The sequence below is a fragment of the Mustelus asterias genome, chromosome 19 (assembly GCF_964213995.1).
Source record: "Mustelus asterias chromosome 19, sMusAst1.hap1.1, whole genome shotgun sequence".
Taxonomy (NCBI): Eukaryota; Metazoa; Chordata; class Chondrichthyes; order Carcharhiniformes; family Triakidae; genus Mustelus; species Mustelus asterias.
In genome coordinates, this window is record NC_135819.1 from 46,579,346 (window position 1) to 46,600,769 (window position 21,424).

At 41.0% G+C, this 21,424-nt stretch overlaps 1 protein-coding gene across 2 annotated transcripts in view; it reads right to left on the reverse strand.

Annotated features, from left to right (window-relative positions):
• Nucleotides 1-3,439: 3,439 nt before the first annotated feature.
• ikbip (IKBKB interacting protein) overlaps nt 3,440-21,424 on the reverse strand; it is a 54,335-nt gene continuing 36,350 nt past the window's right edge. The window contains exon 3 of one of the 2 annotated variants that reach the window (XM_078234715.1): nt 3,440-4,530. In XM_078234715.1, coding sequence (XP_078090841.1) covers nt 3,772-4,530 — 759 coding nt within the window. In that variant the 3' untranslated portion in view covers nt 3,440-3,771. The remainder of the gene's footprint in view (nt 4,531-21,424) is intronic. The other variant, XM_078234717.1, reaches the window with a different exon arrangement.

The following is a 21,424-nucleotide window of genomic DNA, read 5'->3' on the forward strand; positions in this document are numbered from 1 at the left end:
TAGTCAATACTTAGCTGAAATAAATCATGTTTCATTGAAGATTGGATGTTGGATTATCAGTCTGACAGAATAAAGGCGGTGGAGGGATCGAGAGAGAGGCGGAGAGGCAGAGCTGGGCGTTATCAGCCTACATGTGGAAACTGACCAATGTCAGCAGATGATGGTACCAAGGGGATGTATGGAATTGAGGAAGAAGGGAGCTGAGAATGGGCCCCGAGGGGATCACGTTAGTTACTCTGGGGCCAGTCAGCAGATGGCACCACCACAGCCTAAGATGATGGTCTGAAAGTGGAGAAAAAAGCTCTGAATATGTCAATGTTGGTAAGAATGGAAACACATAAGAGCAATCCTACTGAGCAAGACAAAAACAGGCATTAGAGGACAATGTTATGCCATGGTGAATACTTCATAGAGGCTAAGGAAGATGAGAAATTGTGGCCATGAATTCACATGACAGTTTCTATGCCAGGATACAATTAGAGCTAAAGGAGGGCAGAATTCAGAAGAGGGGGCAAGAAGATAGGGAGTGCAGATTGAAATCATCATTCTGAGGAGTTATTCAGTGAGGGAGGAAAGGAGGAAGATATATCCAGGGAGGGAGCGTTTGGAAGAAGTGGGCAGTAGGTAACAAGGATTTTAAAGAAACACAAAGGGAGGAGTAAGAGAAGATGTTAGGATGTGACTTGGTCAATGGGGTCACGCCACTATCAAAGGATACGGTTAGTAGGTTTAGCCAAATGAGAATGCTGCAGGATGCAGGGATAAGGTATTATATCGATACATGAATGAATACATACATCAGATATGTATTCTGATCATATATCTAAAGATGGTGTCTATGAATCACTTCAATTTACTAACAAAAGTGCAATTATCCACACCCAGCATCCCAATTTGACACATGTAGTTGGTGACTAATGTATTGGACAATATTGTTCGAAGTGTATGCATTGTGTGGAAAAAGTTAAAAGCAAAATGCAAATTAAGATTCCTTACCCTGGTAGTGTCGTTTTCATTCTTCAAATAGATTAAGAATTCTCCACTCCCTGAAGTCCTCCCCATTCTTCCCTACATGTTGTGATGGGGGCATCCAAGATCAAGTCAGTGTGTACAATCTAATGATATTCTATTGCTACACATCAAAATTAACTGATAATTAGACATGTAGGAAGAGCCAACAACAACAGCAACTCGTATTTATATAATGCTTTTAACATATTTAATATGAAGTGTCCCAAAGAGCTGAGATGCTGTTTCCCTTGACTATAATCGATAACTAAGGGTCATAGGGCCCAATTAAATGTAATTGGTTTGAGTTCAGCCAACCAATTGGAGAATGGATGGGAAATTCGCTTCACATCTGAAGATGAGGCCTGACCAAATTAAATGCCGATCAAGCACTTAGCTGGCCAGGGTAAGACCCTCACAGGATAATAGACCCTGGAGCAGAAATGGCAGCTCTCCCTTATAGGCAGTGGCTGTTGCCTGGAATTCACTTAAGGAGACGATTGGATCCCTGAGGGACCATGGCCACAGGTGAATGAAGAGAAGATAGGGGTCAAGGGAAGGGAATGGCAGGGCGGTGGAGGCAAGGGCAGGAGGGTGGCTTCAGCAGTGCATCTTGTAGATGGTGCACGGTGCTGTTACTGATTGTTGGGGTAGAGGGAGTGAATATTTGTGGAAGGGGTAGCAATCAAGTGCGCTGCTTTGTCCTGGATGATATCGAGCTTCTCGAGTGTTGATGGAGCTGCACTCATCCAGGCAATTGAAGAGTATTCCATTTCAATCCTGACTTGTGTTTTTAGATGGTGAACAGGCTTTGAGGAGTCAGGAAGTGAGTTACTCGCCTCAGGAGGTGAGTTACTCGCCTCAGTATTCCTCGCCTTTGGCCTACTCTTATAGCTACCGTATTTATATGGCTAGTCCAGTTCAGTTTTTGGTGATTAGTAATTCCCTGGATATTGATAGTGGGGGATTCAGCGATGGTAATGCCATTGGATGTCAAGGGACGATGGTTAGTTCCTCTGTTGTTGAAGACCGTTATTGTCTGGCATTTGTGTGGCGTGAATTTTAGTTGCCACTAGTTAGCCCAAGCCTGGATATTGTCCAGGTCTTGCTACATTTGGACATGGACTGCTTCAGTATCTGAGGAGTTGCGAATGGTGCTGAATATTATGCGGTCACAGCGAACATCCCCACTTCTGACCTTATGATACGAGGAAGGTTATTGATGAAGCAGCTGAAGGTGGTTGGCCGAGGACACTACCCTGAGGAACTCCTGCAGTGATGTCCTGGAGCTGAGATGATTGACCATCTTCCTTTGTGCCAGGTAAGACTCCAATCAGTGGAGGGTTTTTCCCTAATTCCCATTGACTCCCAGTTTTGTTAGGGCCTTGATATCAAGGGCAGTCACTCACCATATCTCCCTGGCGTTCAGCTCTTTTGTCCATGTTTGAACCAAGGCAGTAGAGATCAGGGGCTAAGCCTGGTGGAACCTAAACTGAACGTCTGCTGAGCTGGTTATTGCTGAGTAAGTGTCACATGATAGTGCTGTTGCTGACCCCTTCCATCATATTACTGATGATCATGAGTAGACTGATGGGTGGTAATTGGCCAGGTTGGATTTGTCCTATTTCTTGTGTTCAGGACATACCTGGGCAATTTCCACTTTGCCAGGTAGCTGTCAATGTTATAGCTGTACTGGAACAGCTTGGCTAGGGGCAAGGCAAGTTCTGGAGCACATGTCTTCAGTTCTATTGCCGGAATATTGTCAGAACTGCCTTCAGCAGTTTCTCGATGTCACGTCGGGTAAATCATGTTGGTTGAAGACTGATATCTGTGATGCCGGAGATCTCCATAGGAGGCCGAGAAAGATCATACACGTACAATGAATTATGTTGTATTGCAAGTGACTGGGTAATATAAGTAATTTTAGTGATGAGGATCAATTTAAGGAAATTTAAAACTAAATAAGAGCAAAAACACAGCTCTTTAATGTGCTAAAGATAAGCAATTCAACACACCATCAATGGTGTTGGTACATAAAGATTGAAGATAAAATAATGGAAGAATCATAGAATTCCTACAGTATAGAAAGAGGCCATCTGGCCCATCCAGTCTGCGCTGACTCTCAGCCCTTTTCTGGGCATGAAACCATTCTGGCCGGTAAAAAGGGGCTGGGAAGATAGCAATCTGATTTGCACCCTCTCACACTATCTTCCCGGCTCGCCACGTTGATGGAGTGGTGCAGCAAGTGTTAAGATCGCGCCCATTAAGTGTTACACTAGGATCTCGTGGTTCTGTTTCAGGATCATTACTTCTGCTATAATACACGTGGGTGTTTTAAGCTTACTTCTAATCAAACCTGGTGAAAGTTTTCAAGCAACTTGGTACTACTCAGTGACACTGCAGCATCAGTAAATACTAATGGCAATAAAATATATGCATGTAAAACATTTTATTTTTTTAAATAAAAGAAACATAATTTGTTCTGAAAATATATTGCATCATGTGAATTCCAATCTTCTGCTGTCATTTGACGAAATATCACTTGTTTGTCTTCACTGCATCTTTGAGTTTTTCAGCATCATAGAAGAAAGGAAATTAAACATCTTGTAATGTGATGCTTACAATTCTGCAACACAACTCCATATTCTCACTAACGACACCATAAAAAAAGAACTTTGACAAGAATGCAAATCAGATTGACAACATTAAATCATGATAATTAAAAACTCCAATTACTTATCTTGCTCTATGAAAAATCTACGATCACTGTCCCACAGTAGTGACCTGACTGAGTGGATCTTTTGCACCCTGGTTGTCATTTACATTTGCACTGCAGTTCGCTAATTCTTTCCTTAAGTTGGCAATTTCCTCATTTCTTTTCAGGAGGTCGGAAGAAATTCGACCAATCCTTCCAATGAGATCGTTTACCTGTGGCTCGAGGAGAGAGAAACCTTTTTTGAGGTTGTAAACTTTGGGTTTCAGGTCATTGGCAAACATAATCGCTTTGATAAGTTTAGCTCGACTGCTTTCCAGACTCAAAAGTCTGTCTGAAAGTTTATCGTCTTCAGCCTTCAATTCCGTCAACTTCTTCTGTATTGATTCAATTTTGTCTGCATTTCCAGATATCAAATTCTTAAGCTGGGTGACTCTTTCGACACTGGTCGCAATTAAGTTTCCGATGTTGTGAATGGCAGTTTTCTCTATATTTATCACCTTCTTTTCCAGGTCACGTAAGGAATCTTTCAGTGAACTAATATCTGAATCCAGGCCAGATATCCGCCGAATGTCAGTTCTGACACCAGAAAGTTTTGTGCTGACATCACTCGATATTTGAACTGTATTCTTGTCTATCTTATCAATGGTATCAGAAAGAGAAACTAGCTTTCCATCCAACTCATTTCTCTTCTCCGTAATACTGGATGACCATATCTTCATTTTCATGATTTCCGTCTTCAAGTATTCTACTTGCTTCAGCAGTGAATGGTCTTTAAGTTTGCTTGTAATTTCTTGTGCTCTTTCACACTACATAGACAGAGAAACAAACTGCTTCAGTAACGATAAAATAGAACTGAAAATTCACTTATTCTAGTTGTTCTTTTATTATATAATCACTAACAATTATTCAGCACCTTATCACATTTCTCAAGGATGTCTCAAAATGTATTCATGTGCAATGAGCTATTTTGAAATGTATTGAAGGTGGCACAGTGGTTAGCACTGCTGCCTCACAGTGCCAGGGAACAGGGTTTGTTTCCAGCCTTGGGTGACTGTGTGGAGTTTGTACGTACTCTACGTGCCTGCGTGGGTTTCCTCCGGGTGCTCTGGTTTCCTCCCACAGTCCAAAGATGTGTGGGTTAAGTTGATTAGCCATGCTATATTGCCCCTTAGTGTCTCAAGATTGTAGGTTAGGTGGATTAGGAGGTAAATATGAGGGGTTACGGGGATAGGGCCTGGTTGGGGTTGTTGTCGGAAAGTTGGTGCAGATGGGCTGAATAGCCTCCTTCTGCACTGTAGGGATTCTATGATTCTATGAACGGTTATTAAGTCAGCAATCACATCATTCATTTTGCACAGAAGTTCCAGACAGTAATGCGATAAATGATCAGTTAATCTGTTCTTGCTCTGTGTTGGTTGATGGGGAAGTACTAGCCTGAAGAACACCTCAAATACTGCCATGGGACATTTTACAAACCATCTTAAGTACAAATACAGTCACACACATGTTATCTCATTTGAAGGACAATGCACCATCTCTATTATGCATTCAGCTGATTTGATTCATATATTTAAATAGGGGGAACAGAACTTTCCCAAGGAATTACAGGCCAGGCAGCTTAGCATCAGTGGTGACAAAAAAATCATTGGATCCTCACTAAAGGAGAGAATAGAAGAATTTAAAGAACCAAACAAAAATAATGAATGGTTAGCAAGAATTTCAAAAGGGAAATATTTGCTTGACCAACCTTGTTGGGTTATTTTAATAGAATAATGGTAGTGCAGTTGATGCAATTTATCTGGATTTTCAAAAGGCCTATGATAAATTACTCCATAATAGACTAATGATTAAGTTCAGGGAATGTAGTGTTAGGAGACAAGTGGCAAGGTGGATTGCTAGTTGGTTTAAAGACAGACAGCAGAGAGTGGTGTTTCACAAGAATCAGTGTTGGGACCACTGCTGTTCACAATTTACATCAACAATTTGGACTTTGGAATCAAAAGCACCATTTTGAAATGTGAAAATGACATCAAATTTGGGAGGATAGTCAATACTGAGGAGGACTGCAATGAACGACAGGAGGATATTACAAGGGTATAAGGCAGGGGAATGCTCTTTTAGTAAGCCAGTGTAGACTCAATGAATAACATGGCCTCCTTCTGCACTGCAAAGATTCTGTGACATTAATAAACTTGCAGAATCATAGAATCCCTACACTGCAGAAGGAGGCCAATTGGCCCATCGAGCCTGCACCAACAACAATCCTACCCAGGTCCTATCCCTGCAACCCCATATATTTACCCTCCTAATCACCCTGACACTAAGGGACAATTTAGCATGGCCAATCCTGACTTGGAAATATATCGCTGTTCCTTCGCAGTTGCTGGGTCAAAATTCTGGAATTCCCTCCCGATTGGCATTGTGGGTCAACCCACAGAACATGGACTGCAGCGATTCAAGAAGGCAGCTCACCACCACCTTCTAAAGGGCAACTAGGGATGGGCAATAAATGCTGGCCAGCCAGCGACATCCATGTCCCACGAATGAATTTAAAGAAATCCACCTAACTGTGCACATCTTTGGACTGTGGGAGGAAACTGGAGCACCCGGAGGAAACCCACGCAGACATGGGGAAACATGCAGACTCAGCAGACAATGACCCAAGCCAGGAATCGAACCCGGGTCCCTGGCACTGTGAAGCAGCAGTGCTAACCACTGTGTCACCGTGCCGCAGAATGGGCAAATATGTGTCAAATAAAGTTCAACACAGATAAATGCAAAGTATTCTATTTTAATAGGAAGATAGGGAGTCACTTCTTATTTATAAGGTGCAAGTCTTGGTGGGCTAGAGGAATAAAGGGATCTCAATGCACAAATACACCAAGCACGAAAAGTTGTGCCACAGGTTAACAAGCCCATCAAAAACCAAACTAAGTATTCGACCACTTTTAGAGTGATAGAATTGAAAAGTAGGAATTAATGCTGAACCTGTATCGAACCCTGGTTATATCACACTTGCAGTGATGGTCAGCATACTGTTAAAAGTATTTAGAAGCATTGGCGAGGGTGCAGAAAACATTTACAACGATAAGCCCAGAAATGATTGAGTATACATAACAGGAAAGGATTGGCAGGCTGGTTCTCTTTTCTCTTGAAATAAGAGGGTGGAAGGGGGATCTAACAAAGGTATTTAATCTTTTGAAAGGTTTTGATAAAGTGGACACAGAGAGATGTTTCCTCTTGTGGGGAAAAGCATAGCTAGAGATCATCAATGTAGGATAGTCACCAACAAGTCCAAATGAGAATTTAGAAAAAACATATAGATTATTTAAGGGGAAGTTAGACAAGCAAATGAGGTCGAAGGACATAGAGGATTACGATGATAGGTTTAGATGAGGAAAGATGGAAGGAAGCTAGAGTGGCACATAATCGGTGGTATGTATGGATTGGTTGGGTCGAATGGCTAGTTTCTGTGCCATATAGCTTATGTAATCCTATGTAAACTCTGGACTTTGATTTTCAAGACAAGAGGGCTATCTGATCCAAGCTAACACACATTTTGGTTATAAAAATGGTATACTGCTGCCAAATAATTTGGTATCAAGACATACGGTTGCCTTTGTGAAATGTTACTTACATAACATGCCATCATTAATATGGAGTTATCACCTCAAAGCATTTTCGTCTGACATTAAAACAGGAATCATTCTATTACATGCACATTAGTAATTATATATTTACTCTAATAAAAATCTAAGTATTAAGATATATATCTGCCTGTAACATCACAAATCAGCTGTGCATAAAATTCTCAACAAACCAATTGTGATTCTTAGTTCTTTTTTTGGTAAATCTATGACGCAATGGAGTCTGCTTTAGGTCATAATGTCCTTAGATTACAGAATGTCAACAAACCTCACATGACAAACAAACTTGTCACTCAAAACAGATGTGCATTATTGGTTTGCTTGTGATATTTTTTAAGATCCAGGCACCTTTGCTTCTCTTTGTATTCTCAATTTTGTTATATTGTTGCAGCACTCTGCATCAGGTAGAAGTTGTAAGTAGAGCTAAAGGGTTAAGCTAAGGACAAAATGTGACATAAAAACAGATGTAGGCATTTAGTCCCTCATGTCTGTTTCACCATTCAAGGAAATCATGGCAGGTCTCTGACCAGCTCCATGGAACCCCATATTCCTTAATTACTTCAGGTAATGAAAATCTATCAATCTCAGATTTAAAATTAACAATTGATCTAACATCAATTGACATTTGAAAGTTCCAAACTTCTCCCACCTTTTGCATGTAGATGTATTTTTTAATTGCACTTTTGAAAGGTCTGACTCGAATGTTTGGTCTAGTCCTAGAATACCTAACTGAAATAGTTTCTCTCTAGTTATTCTATCTGTTTCTCCTAATGTCTTGAAAACTTTGATCAAATCACTTAATCTTCTAAAGATTAAGATCCTTAATCTTCTAAAGCTCAGAAAAAAACAATAGTTTCTGTAATCTTTCCTTGGAGTTCTGGCATTGTCTTCATAAATATACACTGCATTCCTTCAAGGCCAATACACCCTTCCTAAGATGATCACAGTATTCCAAGTTTGGTCCAACCAGAGCTTTATACAGCCGTAGCATAACATCTACTCTCTTGTATTTTAGCTCTCTAACTATTAAGGCCAGCATCTTATATGCCTATTTCCTGTAACTGTTCATGATGTTCCAATGATCACCATAGATGGACTCCTCCCCCAACCCCTCATCTCTGGCAAGTCTCTTAGCATGTCCACTTGTTCACTGTTTCTAGCTCTTCACTACCTAGAAAGTACTCTGATCTATCCTTTTTACATACAAATTGGATGACCTCACATTTTCCTACATTGAGATCCATTTGTCACAGTTTTGCCTATTTCAGCAAATCTGTTACATCTCTATAATTTATGTTTCAATCTACACTAGTGTACTTACAATGCCATAACCCTTGTATCATTGGCAAACCTGAGTACATTCTATTTCATCAGCTATATCATTCAGAAAATACAGTGAATAGTTGAAGCCCAACATAGATCCTTGCAGGACACCACTGGTCACATCCTGCCAATTACAGTACCTATCCATTCTCCTGAATCTCTGTCTCTTGCCATCCAATTTCCTAGCCAGATCAATAAAATGCTCTCAATTCAATGTTCAGTTACCCCATCCTTAAAGACCAACTCTAGCAATTTCCTGACAACAATGTTAAGCTAACATGTTTGTAGTTCCCTGGTTTTTCTCCTCTCATCTGAATATCAAAGCAACAGATGTAATTTTCAGATCCACCATATCTTTGGAAGATTATATTTATGGCATTTGAAATGTTCTCATCTAATTCTTTTAAAATCCTAGGGTGAAAGCTATCTGGTTACTCTTTAAGTGCCGCAATTTTCTTCATTATTGTTATTTTGCTTACACGCCCCAAAGGGATATGGGGAGCGGGAAGGAAAGTGGTGTTGAAGGCTGTTAGAGGAAATAAAGGTAGATTGGTACTAAAAGACTAATAAAATCAGGGTAGACTAATTTAGAAATGAATATAGTACAGAAAAAGTATGATGTACTTGGAATTACAAAGGTACAGTTGCATAGAAACACATATAACGACTGTTAGAGATTTTAAGTATGTATTTTTGAAAGTATTCTGTACACCTTGGACAAATACAGACTGCCCCAAAGGCATAATGGGATAAAAGCTAAGTGAGATGAACCACATTCTTTAAGAACAATACCGCCATAGAGCATAGTTTTTATCAGTATAGTTCCCAGACACCAAATGAATGAGACAATTCATTTTTTACTGATAAAAAATATTTAGCAGACAGTGAGAATGGAAACTCTTGAACGCTATGCAGAGACAGTGGGAAAGATGCCTTTGAACTCTGTTAGCTATGTAATAGAGATTGCTAAGAGACAAGTGGGCGGCCACTTCCGGATTCTATGGACCAATGAATTCTCATGCTGCCAGAGAGTAGAATGTAATTGGCCAAGGCAAATAATCGATATTAACATGATTGGTCCATCGTTTAAGCTGGACAGAGTAAGCGGGCAGATGATTTCTGAAGAAGTATAATTACAGAATGTCTTGATAATTTAATTAGAGTAATTTGAGCCATCTTAAATTGCTCTCCCTCCATGGTGGAAACCAGGCCTGGATCAATAAAGTAAATCTTCAACCAGAAACTACTGTCTCCAGTGATTTCTTTGTATTTGCTGAGCTGTATTAATAAAGAGAAATCTCCTGCGTGAAGCCAGCAAAATACATGGATCTCTGAAAAACTCCTACAAAGGCCAAGATTAACTATGGTTGTATTGAACAACAGAGTAGTTTCAACGGATCGTGTGGTTTACTTCTGCCTTTATCTCTTGTGTACTTGAAGAAATATATCAGGCTGAAAACGTGCGAGCAAAAAGGAAGAGAGGTTTGCAAGTGTGACCTGAAGGCAAAAACATTATCATTTTGGAATGGGATGGGTTTAGAAGAATGGCAGAAGGAACTGGGTGGCATTGAAGTCACAGAGAGTAGCAGTGGGAACTGAGGTGAAAGGAAGAGATGATTTGAAATAAAGAAATGTGCACCATGAGTTGGGAGAGAAGGGGAAATGTGGAAATAAAAAAGCTGGTATCAATTAAAATGACCGTGAAGCTGTTGAATTGTTGTAAAAACCCAAGTGGTTCACGAATGTATTTTACCGAAGGAAACCTACCATCCTTACCCAGTCTGGGCTCTATGTGACTCCAGTCATATATCATTGTGGCTGCCTCTTAGGATCGTAGAATTCCTACACTGCCATTCAGCTCATCAAGTCTGTACCAACTCTCTCTGACAGAGTATCTTATTCAGGCCCTATCCCCCAACCTATCCTCATAACCCCACACATTGAATCCACCTAACCAACACATTTTTGGACATTAAGGGGCAATTTAGCATGGCCAATCCACCTAACCTGCACATCTTTGGGCTGCGGGAGGAAACCGGAGCACCCAGAGGAAACCTATGCAGACACAGGGAGAATGTGCAAACTCCACATAGACAGTCACCCAAGGTCGGAATTGAACCCGGATCCCTGGCGCTGTGAGGCAGCAATGCTAACCACTGTGCCACCGTGCCCTCTCCGCACAGTGAATTGGCCTAGCAAAAGTCAAGGTAATTAGGGATGGAAATTAAACACAAGATTTGCCAGTGACTGAGAATAAATGAAGAAAATAAAGAAAATGCGCACTGCAAAATTAATCTTGTGTTAAGCTTGAAACATCACAATCTGTTACATTTTGAGAAATGTTTGGTCTCTTATATGGGTGCGAAAATGTCACCCAGAGCATTTTTCTATAACAATGTTTAAAAAGGTACAAAAACAGGAAGCACTGGAAGCAAAAAAGGTCAACGGCATCTGTGGAGAGAACAAACAAGTTATTATTCTAGGTGTAACTCTACATTCAAATTGAAACAAATGTAAAACTGAGCAGCACAGGATCAGAACAATGAGGAAGAGCAGGGGAAAAAAAACACAAGACCGGAAGCATGGGTAGAAAAACAGGAGAAACTTCTATACACCTATTTTATTTCAGATTTTAGGAGACTATCAGCTATGTTCCCAAGATAAGGCCACTAAATTTGGCTCTTTCGTAGGGGAGGCATGGTAGCACAGCGGTTAGCACTGCTGCCTCACGCCGCCAGGGACAGGGGTTCGATTCCTGGCTTGGGTCACTGTCTGTGCGCAGTCTGCATGTTCTCCCTGTGTCTGCATGGGTTTCGTCCGGGTGCTCCTGTTTCCTCCCAGAGGCTGAAAGACATGCTGGTTAGTGCATTCTGTCTGCTAAATTCTCCGTGTGTGTAACCGAACAGGCACTGGAGTGTGGCAACTAGGGGATTTTCACAGTAACCTCTTTGCAGTGTTAATGTAAGCTTACTTGTGACACTAATAACTAAACTTCATCCCAATGTAGATGTCAAGGTTATTAACATGGGGGTTGGGAGTGGGTTGCTGCTGATTTGAGGTTGGTATACCTGGAAAAATGGGTTTCCCTCAGATCCTGCTGAAGTTAACAGCAGGTCCCAATGACCACTTTCTGAATCTGTTTGTCACCAAAGCAGCCAGACCAAAGGGTTGGCTGGGGGGGATGCAGATCCTGGGTGATCGACGAGATTGATGGGTAAGGGTGGTGGGGGAGGGCAGGAGCCAGTGATGAAAAATCAAAGCCCGGAACCAAATAGTAGACTGGATCAGGGAAGGTCACAGGCCACAAGGGAAATGGGAGGCCAGAGCAGGGGGCATATAGAAGGATTTTTCATGAGTGGGGAAGGTGAAATCTGAAGCCTTGTGAAAGAGAATGAAGGCCATACTGGGATAAGGAGGGAGTTGTTGTTGTAAAATGCCTTTAAGGAATAGCAGCATGCTGTCACTTAAGTCTCATGTGATCCCGTCTCAGTTTCACTTTCGCCTGGAGCAGAGCACACACCACAGCCCTGCAGCTCTGATATTCTCAAGCTTTCTTTTCATGTATATATGCTTGCATGCCTAGGATAGTAAATTAACCCACAATAGATTTGCACAATTCCTTTTGAGCAATTGGTGCCTTTTATATCATTATAACACATTTAAAGGTGTTGGAGGCAAGATTGAAAGGGTTCGTGGGGGTGGGGGAGAGAGGTTGGAAGGGTTGAAGGTTTCTGATTGCTGGGAACTAATGTACCCAATATTCTGAATCCAGCAGGTAAGTGGAAAGACACTTATCTCCTACATCCAACAGTGTGTCTGTCCCACTCTTTAGCCACCTGATTTGTGAGGCCCAGAAACTTAACCAAGGTTAAATTGAAAATGGGGGAGGGGGGGTCACATGATGTAAGCATGGAGTGGCTGCATTTTCATGAGCTCTGGCACTACTCATCATTGAAGCCCCTGGATGGTCGGTGGCATGGCCAGACAGTGCCCATGGGACAATGCCAGCCTGACACTGCCCACCAGGCACCATAAGTGTGCCGGGGCAGTGCCAACGGGATTGAGCTTGTGGGGCTGGAGCATGAATGGTGGTGCGTCTAATGACATGGGAGAGCTCTGCAGAGGTGGTGATTGGGGAGGGAAAGGGGAGCTCTGCAGGGGGGTGGTCGGGAGGGAAGGGGGAATTCTGCAGGTGTGGTGATTGGCAGGGGGTGGGTGGTTGGGATAGCGACTGGCACAGGGAGTGATCACGGGGGGGTGTCCCAATTTCTACAGAGGGGGTGGGGTGGGGGGTTAGGTGGAGACCAGTACAAGGAGTGATTGGGGGAGAGGGTATCCCAAAGTCTGGGAGATCAGGGCACCTGTACAATAGCGCCCAAGAGCTCTGCGGCTGGCTTAACTGGTGAGCTCAGGCTCCCACCCACCCTATAAATTTAAGTGCCATAAGATTGCAACTCGTGGCTCACTGAAAAAAATGGCGCAACTTCTCCCATTTTTCCACCCATTCTGCATTTACAAAATAAATTCTAAGATTGCGCCATGAGAATCCTTGGTGGTGCTATCTACACATTGGTTTTCTCAATTTTTAATTGTTGCTGGTTTGTATGAAAGTAGTGACAAATTTCACTCAAATTCCATGCAGCACGCAAGAGTCTTTAAATTACGTGCAATATATTGGGGCATAAAATATTTCCAAATGCTGCATTCTCGTAAATGGATTATGCTTAATCTCAAGAGTGAATATAGCATCTGTGTTAGAAGTCTGGCTATGGCAAGAGCACTTATCTGACTTTGTGCTCTCACTGGGGGAGTAACACTCAGTTGTATCAAAAAAGGGACTTTTCTCACCTACAGGAAAGAATGTACAGTTTCTTTTAGCTTTCACATATAGCCTCTCCACTGCTGACTGTTCATTCAGTCCCCATGGTTACTCGGTTAATTGCTGAAGCCTCTCAAGATTTGAGTCTATAGGGCTGCGTTTAATTGGAAGCTCCTGCAACTAAAATTCTGCAATTCCAACTCTGCAGCACGGTGCAGGGATTGAGTGCAGTATGTAGAATATCCTTCAATGCAATAATAATCACTGTGGCATGCAGCTTCAGGGATTTGGGGCCAGAGCCTGGAGAAATCCACCATAGAGTTTCACCCAGTGCATCTTTTTTTGCCTGCACCGTGTTCTGTGACCAGGACTTGATTTGGTTCAGCTCCTCCTCGATACAAGTGTGTTGCTGATTGTACCTGCAATTCTACATTTCCTTGCAATCAGTAGAGACGTTCTGTAGTTGTAATTAGTAAATCTACTGAACAGGAGTTGAATATGAAGATTCATTCTTGTTTTGCAATGGGAAAAACTGATTGATATTTCTGACTTCTGAAGCAATTGCACTTCAATTTCATCTTTAATTAACATGGCTTTGAAAAAAAAATCTATTATTCTATATGGTGGTGTACCTAAGAGACTACCTGGTTTGATATAAAAATGTGCAATATTGAAATAAAATGTAATCAACCATTGAGTATCAGTGTAAATAAAAGGGAGGCATATTTAAACGCTTGCCATATAATGATAAATTTCACAGCTTTTGACTGCTGTTTGGAGTACTGCAACTTCTCCACATTCCTGTCTTTCCTGTTCAGGGAGTTCTTCTGCACCTTCACAACTACCATAACATCTACATGCTAATGCTGCAGAGTCTCTGAGTTTGTTACAGAAATGAGTCTGAAGGTACTGAAGATCCCTAATGGTTTGATATTCGGGGTAGTCATTTCTGTTAGATGTCCTTTTTCTCCATTGTGTAGCAAGATGGTTGGGTTCCTTTGGATTTCTCAAAAAGAGAATTTCAAATTTTGCTTTGGTCTCACCAAAATAAATTGTTCCGAAAAACTGAGCCAATGTTCCGTGTGGGAATGTGGTACAGTAACAATAGAATGTAGTCCTGTGAAAACTGGATGACGATACCTGCATAAACTTCTATATGTGGAGATGCCGGCGTTGGACTGGGGTAAACACAGTAAGAGTTTTAACAACACCAGGTTAAAGTCCAACAGGTTTATTTGGTAGCAAATGCCATTAACTTTTGGAGCGCTGCTCCTTCGTCAGATGGTGTGGAAATCTGCTCTCAAACAGGGCACAGAGACACAAATTCTAATCACGTTCTAATCAGTATTCTGTAACTTGATTTTGTGTCTCTGTGCCCTGTTTGAGAGCAGATTTCCACTCCATCTGACGAAGGAGCAGCGCTCCGAAAGCTAATGGCATTTGCTACCAAATAAACCTGTTGGACTTTAACCTGGTGTTGTTAAAGTTCTTACTAAACTTCTATAGGCAGCTCTACTTGGCTAATATTGAGTAAACTGTTGTGACAGTATCAGGGATAACTAACAGAAATAACTATCCTTCAGGTAATCAATCCAGAATGAGTGTAGGGTGGCATGGTGGTACAGTGGTTAGCACTGCTGCCTCACAGCGCCAAGGGACCTGGGTTCAATTCCCTGCTTGGGCCACTTTGTGTGTGGAGTTTGCACATTCTCCCCGTGTCTGCATGGGTTTCCTCTGGGTGCTCCGTTTTCCCCCCCCAGTCTGAAAAACGTGCTAGTTAGGTGCATTTACCTGAACAGGCGCCAGTGTGGCGACTAGGGGAATTTCACAGTAACTTCATTACAATGTTAATGTAAGCCTTGCTTGTGACTAATAAATAAACTTTACTTTATTTTGACAGACACAACTGACTTGTAGAAGCATTACAGGACACAGGTCATAAACAGACTGATAGGTGCTATTATTACAAGTTGCAAAAAACTGTACAAGAGCTTTAGTGTTAATGTGGCCTGTTTTTGCAAATATGTCATGCAAATTCAATTAAAATCCAATGCTTGCTTAGGGTTTGCTGAATGGAATAACTGTTACAGTAGTTACTTAGGATATGACTCTTACAATCACCACATCATTTGGTATACACACAGGGTAGGATGCCATTATATACCTCACAAAACAGGTTACTGTCTACTAATTATATAATATTCCCAGTTTCCAATACACTTTCTCCAGCTTGCTATCGTACATTTCTCCCTATTAAAAATAATTGTCCTAATTTAGAACTCCTATGGTCTTTGATTGCAATATGTATTTGTTTCCTTACATTTTTACGTATTCATTCACAGAATCCTAGGCCCAATGACCTTCACTCCATAAGGCCAGAAGTGGTGATGTTTGCTGATAATTGTAATATTTGCAACTCTGTCAATACTGAAGCATCTATGCCCATATGCAGCAAGGCCTGGACAATTCAGCAATTATGCATGCCCCCTGCTGCATCTGCACCCCGTAAACGGAGGCGACTGCTCAGTGGGAGGTGCAGGACGCATAACAAGCGATTGAAATTTAACGGATACCAGCAGAAAATGGCAAGGCGGCGGACTCCCCGTCTCACAGCTTTGTCATTGAGTATGGAATTTGTGAACAAATACCTTAAGAACCTCACTGGTGTTAAATGCGAGGGTATCCCAAAACCCAGAAGGGTAACACGGAACACCCGATCTTACTAGTGTACATTTTCAATTTGGTATACAGTGAGAAAAGATATACAAACCAGGGAAGAATAGTCCAGCCATTTTGTGATCAATCAATAAAAAATATTTATTAACATAAGGATTATAATACACTGCAACACTACACTTAACGGAACTGATGGCTACACACACACACATACAGTCTCGCATCAAATTATCCTTTTGTTCCCAACTATCTATGAGATGCCCCTTTTCCCAAAAAACATCCACTATTATACAACTCTGCCATAAATCAGTAGCTAGTCACCATGTCCAGGTAATTTACTCACATTTGGGAAAACATTCTTCAGTCTCAGTGAATCATCTCTGTTCGAGTTTTGGGATTTTAACCAGCCACTTTTTGGCAATAACTTGTTTTCGGGGGAGACTGTTTTCTGCAGCTGGGCGTGGCTATGATAGTAGCTGCTTCTACTGTGTCCCTTTCCCCAGTTACTGTGCTATAGATATATCATTCTTTCCCTTTGATGTTACCCACCCTGTGGACCCAGCTTTTAGCACAAGTGCCATTTCCCTCATCTCTCCACATTGAAAGTACCTCTTCTGAACCTCATTTTGCTCCCCTTGTTACATTGGTAAACACTTGCTTTTCGCACTGGTATGCTAATTCGCATATCAAACAGTTGCCCTTATCAATCTTCCTTTATATTTTATCCCAATTTCATTTTTAATCTTAATTTTCCTCAATTCGTAGCAGGTATCTCTAATCGCCATGGGCCTTGTGTCTCAGGCTCTTCACTGATGCTGCTGGTGGCTCCAGTGTTTCCCTGACATTACTGCTTCTTGGGCCTCAGTAAGAGTTGTTGCCCACCCTTGAAGTGAAGTGGGCAGCACTTCAGCACTAGAGCTCCCACCTCTAGAACCCCTCCCAATCAGCCTTCCCTAATTGGGAGGGATACCTGGCAGGGCCTGCTGTTCAGCTGCCAGCTTCCAGGTTACGCCGTAAAGCACACTGCCGAACAAAACTGACCCGGAAATGGTCCCGAGAATTTTTAAAATTTGGAAGATTCCAACCTCAATCCCTGAAGGGTTAGGTTACCTTCACACACAAACACACATACACGTTGCTAGGCACTACTCATATCCTTCAAATTGCTGTCAATGTTTCATTCAATGGAGATATTATCACTGGCGTAAAATGATCAATTCTACAAAAAAAAGGCAGAAAACAAACATTATGATCTATTTATTTTTTGAAAATTACAAATTATACTGTTCCCATGCCTCTCACCTTGGAATGGAGCCAGAACAGCAATTTGTACTTTCATCTAATTTTAGTTAAAATGTTGTGCGGTACATGCATAAAAGTGTTAATCATGTTGGTTCTAAATACTAGACCATAGTTACATACAGAGTGAGAAAAATATTAAAGGGTTTGTCTTTGTCAGATCAACCCAAAAATCTCAATTCACCCGCAACTTTTTAAAAGCTCTACAAAGACTAATTTTTAACAAGCTTTCCACTGCAGTTTTGTATTAGTCCAATGCAATCTTTCGCCTTGAGCCACTACTAATGGTGCTCATCTCGCAGAAGTTGGAAATGTCCTGTCATTTCTTTTACCAGCAGTTGAAGCCCAATAACCAGCTTTTGACGCAGATGATTAAGTTTTCACCAAGGGAACTTTGCTTTCCTCAAAAGCAAAGCTAGAAAGCATCAAATCTGTGCCTCATGCATGTTCGCTGTTCAATTACACTTGTGCACGCAGTATAATGGAGCATTGGTTTTAATTGTAGAATGCTTCTTCAGGACTCTTCCCTTTTTTCTTCTAGTTCTATTATGTTCCACCGCAACTTTTGTGGCGTTCAGATTATTTACTTTTAAATGGCATGATCAGATAGTAACATTTCCAGCTCTTTTTTTATATCTAGTATCTCAGTTATGACTTTTAGCATATTGTCCTCCAAGTTAAATATCTGGACTGTCATGCGATCTATTTTCTTCTCAGTGCTGAGGAGATCGCTGGAAACCTTAAGGATAGAATGGACACCCTCATCAATTGAGGGAAGATGCTTGTGACATTCTTCAAGTTTAGGTACATACTCAGTCAGTTTTTCCACTAACTCTCTATCCTTTGAAATCAAATTGATCTGTTGTTCAGCTAATCTCTCAATGGTTCTCGTATTCCAATTTGCCTGCTTCTCAAGGCCACCTAAATCCTCCTCCTCTTGTTGCTTGATTGCGTTTGTATTTCTTATGGTACTCACTTCTAAATCGTTCATCTTTTCAGTGAGATCCTTCACGCCTTGTTCAACTGTATTAATTTCTGATGATATTTTGTAATGCATGTTCTTTGACTCGGATTTCAAGTTTGCAATCTCACTGTGTATTTCATTTAAGCTTTGTTTCCAGGTGTCTGAAATATTTTGGAAGTTCTTATTGACATTCTGCATTTTTCTTGCTATTGTTTGTTCTTTATCCTGTAAGCTAGTCATACTGCTACGGAGCTCTGACATCTCCTGTTCAAAGAGGGTCATGACCGCATTAGATGACAGTGCTTTCTGCAGGACTTCTTCTGACGATTCCAGCTGTATCCACAACACAAAACAGGGGCAGAGCTACTTAATCATCAATAAAGTTTTGACCAATGTCAGAAATAAATAGTAAATACAGTTATCGCTAATCTGCATACCTTTTTTTTAAAAAAAGCTTTATTCCAGACATTGCCCTAGAAATTTGTTTAGGCTTATTTTAAAGGCACAGAAGAATGGGCAATGCATTCAGAATGCACACCAGAATCCAGAGACATCAGAAATTGCACCTTGTGTTAATACTTCCAGTGAACCAAGGGAACCTGTTGCCCTCCCCCCTCCCCAAGAAGCAGTTCATCACCACCACCCCACACCCCCCACCTCCCCAAGAAGCAGTTCATCAGTATTTGGAACTCCAATTTAGGTCAGCTTCCACAAAGGCCTTCAAAAAGGTGGTGGGAGAACAGGAAGGGGCAAAAGCAGGCCAGTAGCTGCCTGCAGTTGTGTGTGAGTACAGGAATGAACACACTGCTTATGCCTTTGGTGCCAGCCTGTAAACATGCTATTAAAGACTTTCCATGAGGCCAATATAAGAAACCAAAAACGATGTGGCAGAGTTGGCCCTTTTCTACACGTTAACCAATTATTAAACCCGGGGAAGGCGGGGGGGGGGGGGGGGGGGGGTCTCATGCATAAAAGCAAACGATGTGAGCTACAATTTCTCTGGAACAATTTTTCAAAGGGCTTCACTTTATTGAAAATAATTCAAGAGTGTAGTATGTATCAAAGCTTGTGTGGCCAATTAATGTGCACACCAAGTATCATTCATATTGCAACACAACAGCAAACAGTAGGAAAAGAATCATACAACAAGATGTTGTAAGCATTGGCCTAAAGTATAAGAGAAGCCAATGCTCACAAAATCCCTCAATGGCAAATAGTTCGAAATTTAATAAAGTACCCTACTATGTTCACAGGAAAACCAATCTGTAACATTGTTGTGTGCAGTCAAGTTCCAGTTTCCCCGACCTGTCATTTTTAAAGATTCGAACGCAGGCCTGAGGCATATACAAACACTAATGGTACAGTATAGTTACCGTAAAAGCAAATTAGCAAAGGTTATGGTTAGCTTTATCACCCAAACATTAACCTTACACTACAAAAATAAACATGATTATTAATGTGGTACAGTGTATTAGGTACTGATCTTTCAATTATGGGACCTAGGACTGAATTCAGCCCAGACCAATGGAGTGAAAGCCTCTTTTGTCTGCTAGCTGTAGCAATCCATTAAAAAATGGATTTGGACAGTTTCAATAAACTTCCTAGTAGGCAGTAGCCCACAGAACAAATGTGCCCCAATGCAAACATTCATTGGCACTAAATTGGCAAACTCACTCATATGAATGAGATAGCAGATGCTGGAAAAAGATAAATGACTGTTCCTCCTCTAAGGTTGCAGCACATTTTCAGGGCAGATTAGAAGGAACTTTATTCTATGTAAAACTACTTTGCATCTCTATCTTCATTAATTACCCTTGACGACCAAGTGTCTCATCCTTCTTGGTGCATGAAAGGATTATATTCGTAGATTATATTTGTATAAAGAAAACTATGCTATATATGCAAACACACATATAGAATGAATAAAGCTTGCTATTGATTTCTACTTTATTATTTTTTTAAAAAAGAGATATTACTTAGTATTATTTATTCTTCAACTGCCCCATCCATTTGGATGGTGGAGATGACATCAAAAGGCTTGCCCTTGATTGTCTGAAAAATAATTCCAAGAGCTAGCTTTTCAGGTAACAACCAGTATTATCGCATGATATCCACGGCCAAAGCAAGCCAAACAATTACGTTGTACAAAAATGCAAACAGACATGTACTTCTGCAGGATTAATTTGATTGCATATTGGCAGATAATGAATGTACTTATATTGGAGGAAAGGTAAACAAACGGAATACCATGTTCGATATAAAGGATTTGTGATGTCCCTGAAAGTTTCAATCAAAGGAACTCTTTCATTATTTTGTCTCAGAAATAAATACATGATTTAGAAACATTGACCAATAGAATGCAGGTCTAACTACATGCTGCAGTCCTTATAGCCATGGCAATTTGAGAAGGGTATTTTGAAAAAGGTTGACTGGTTGTCAGTAGTAATCATGAAAGATAGCTGGACTTTGCAGTTGGAAGTGTGATATGAAAATCATAAAGGTAACTGCCAATTAACAGTTGGCAGGTATGGTTGGTGAATCATCTAATTCTTCTTACCAACAAGAATCTCTCAACATGAGGTACTGCAGAAACACCACTAGGCTCACTCTCTTCTGATCAAAAATCAGGAATAAATTCCTTGCCTTCTGTGAGAATAATCTTGCATTATATGCACAATGCAAATCAAAAAGATTCAAAGCCGAAGCATTCATTTATATGACGTTTGACTTGAAACATTTCAAACCATTGGCTTATAAAGTATTAGTACCTTGTTGAGGATCTCGCATTAGCCAAAACCAGATTCAAAAAGTTAGCATCCAGGAAAGTAAGAACTGCACCAGAAGGAATAAAGCAGGGTTTGTAGTTAATGGGGTTGAACCTTTTTTAAGCAGCACTATTCCTAAAACTGAAGGTGAATACTGTAAGTATTACAACTGACTGAACAAGCAAGAGACATTACGGGCAAATTCAT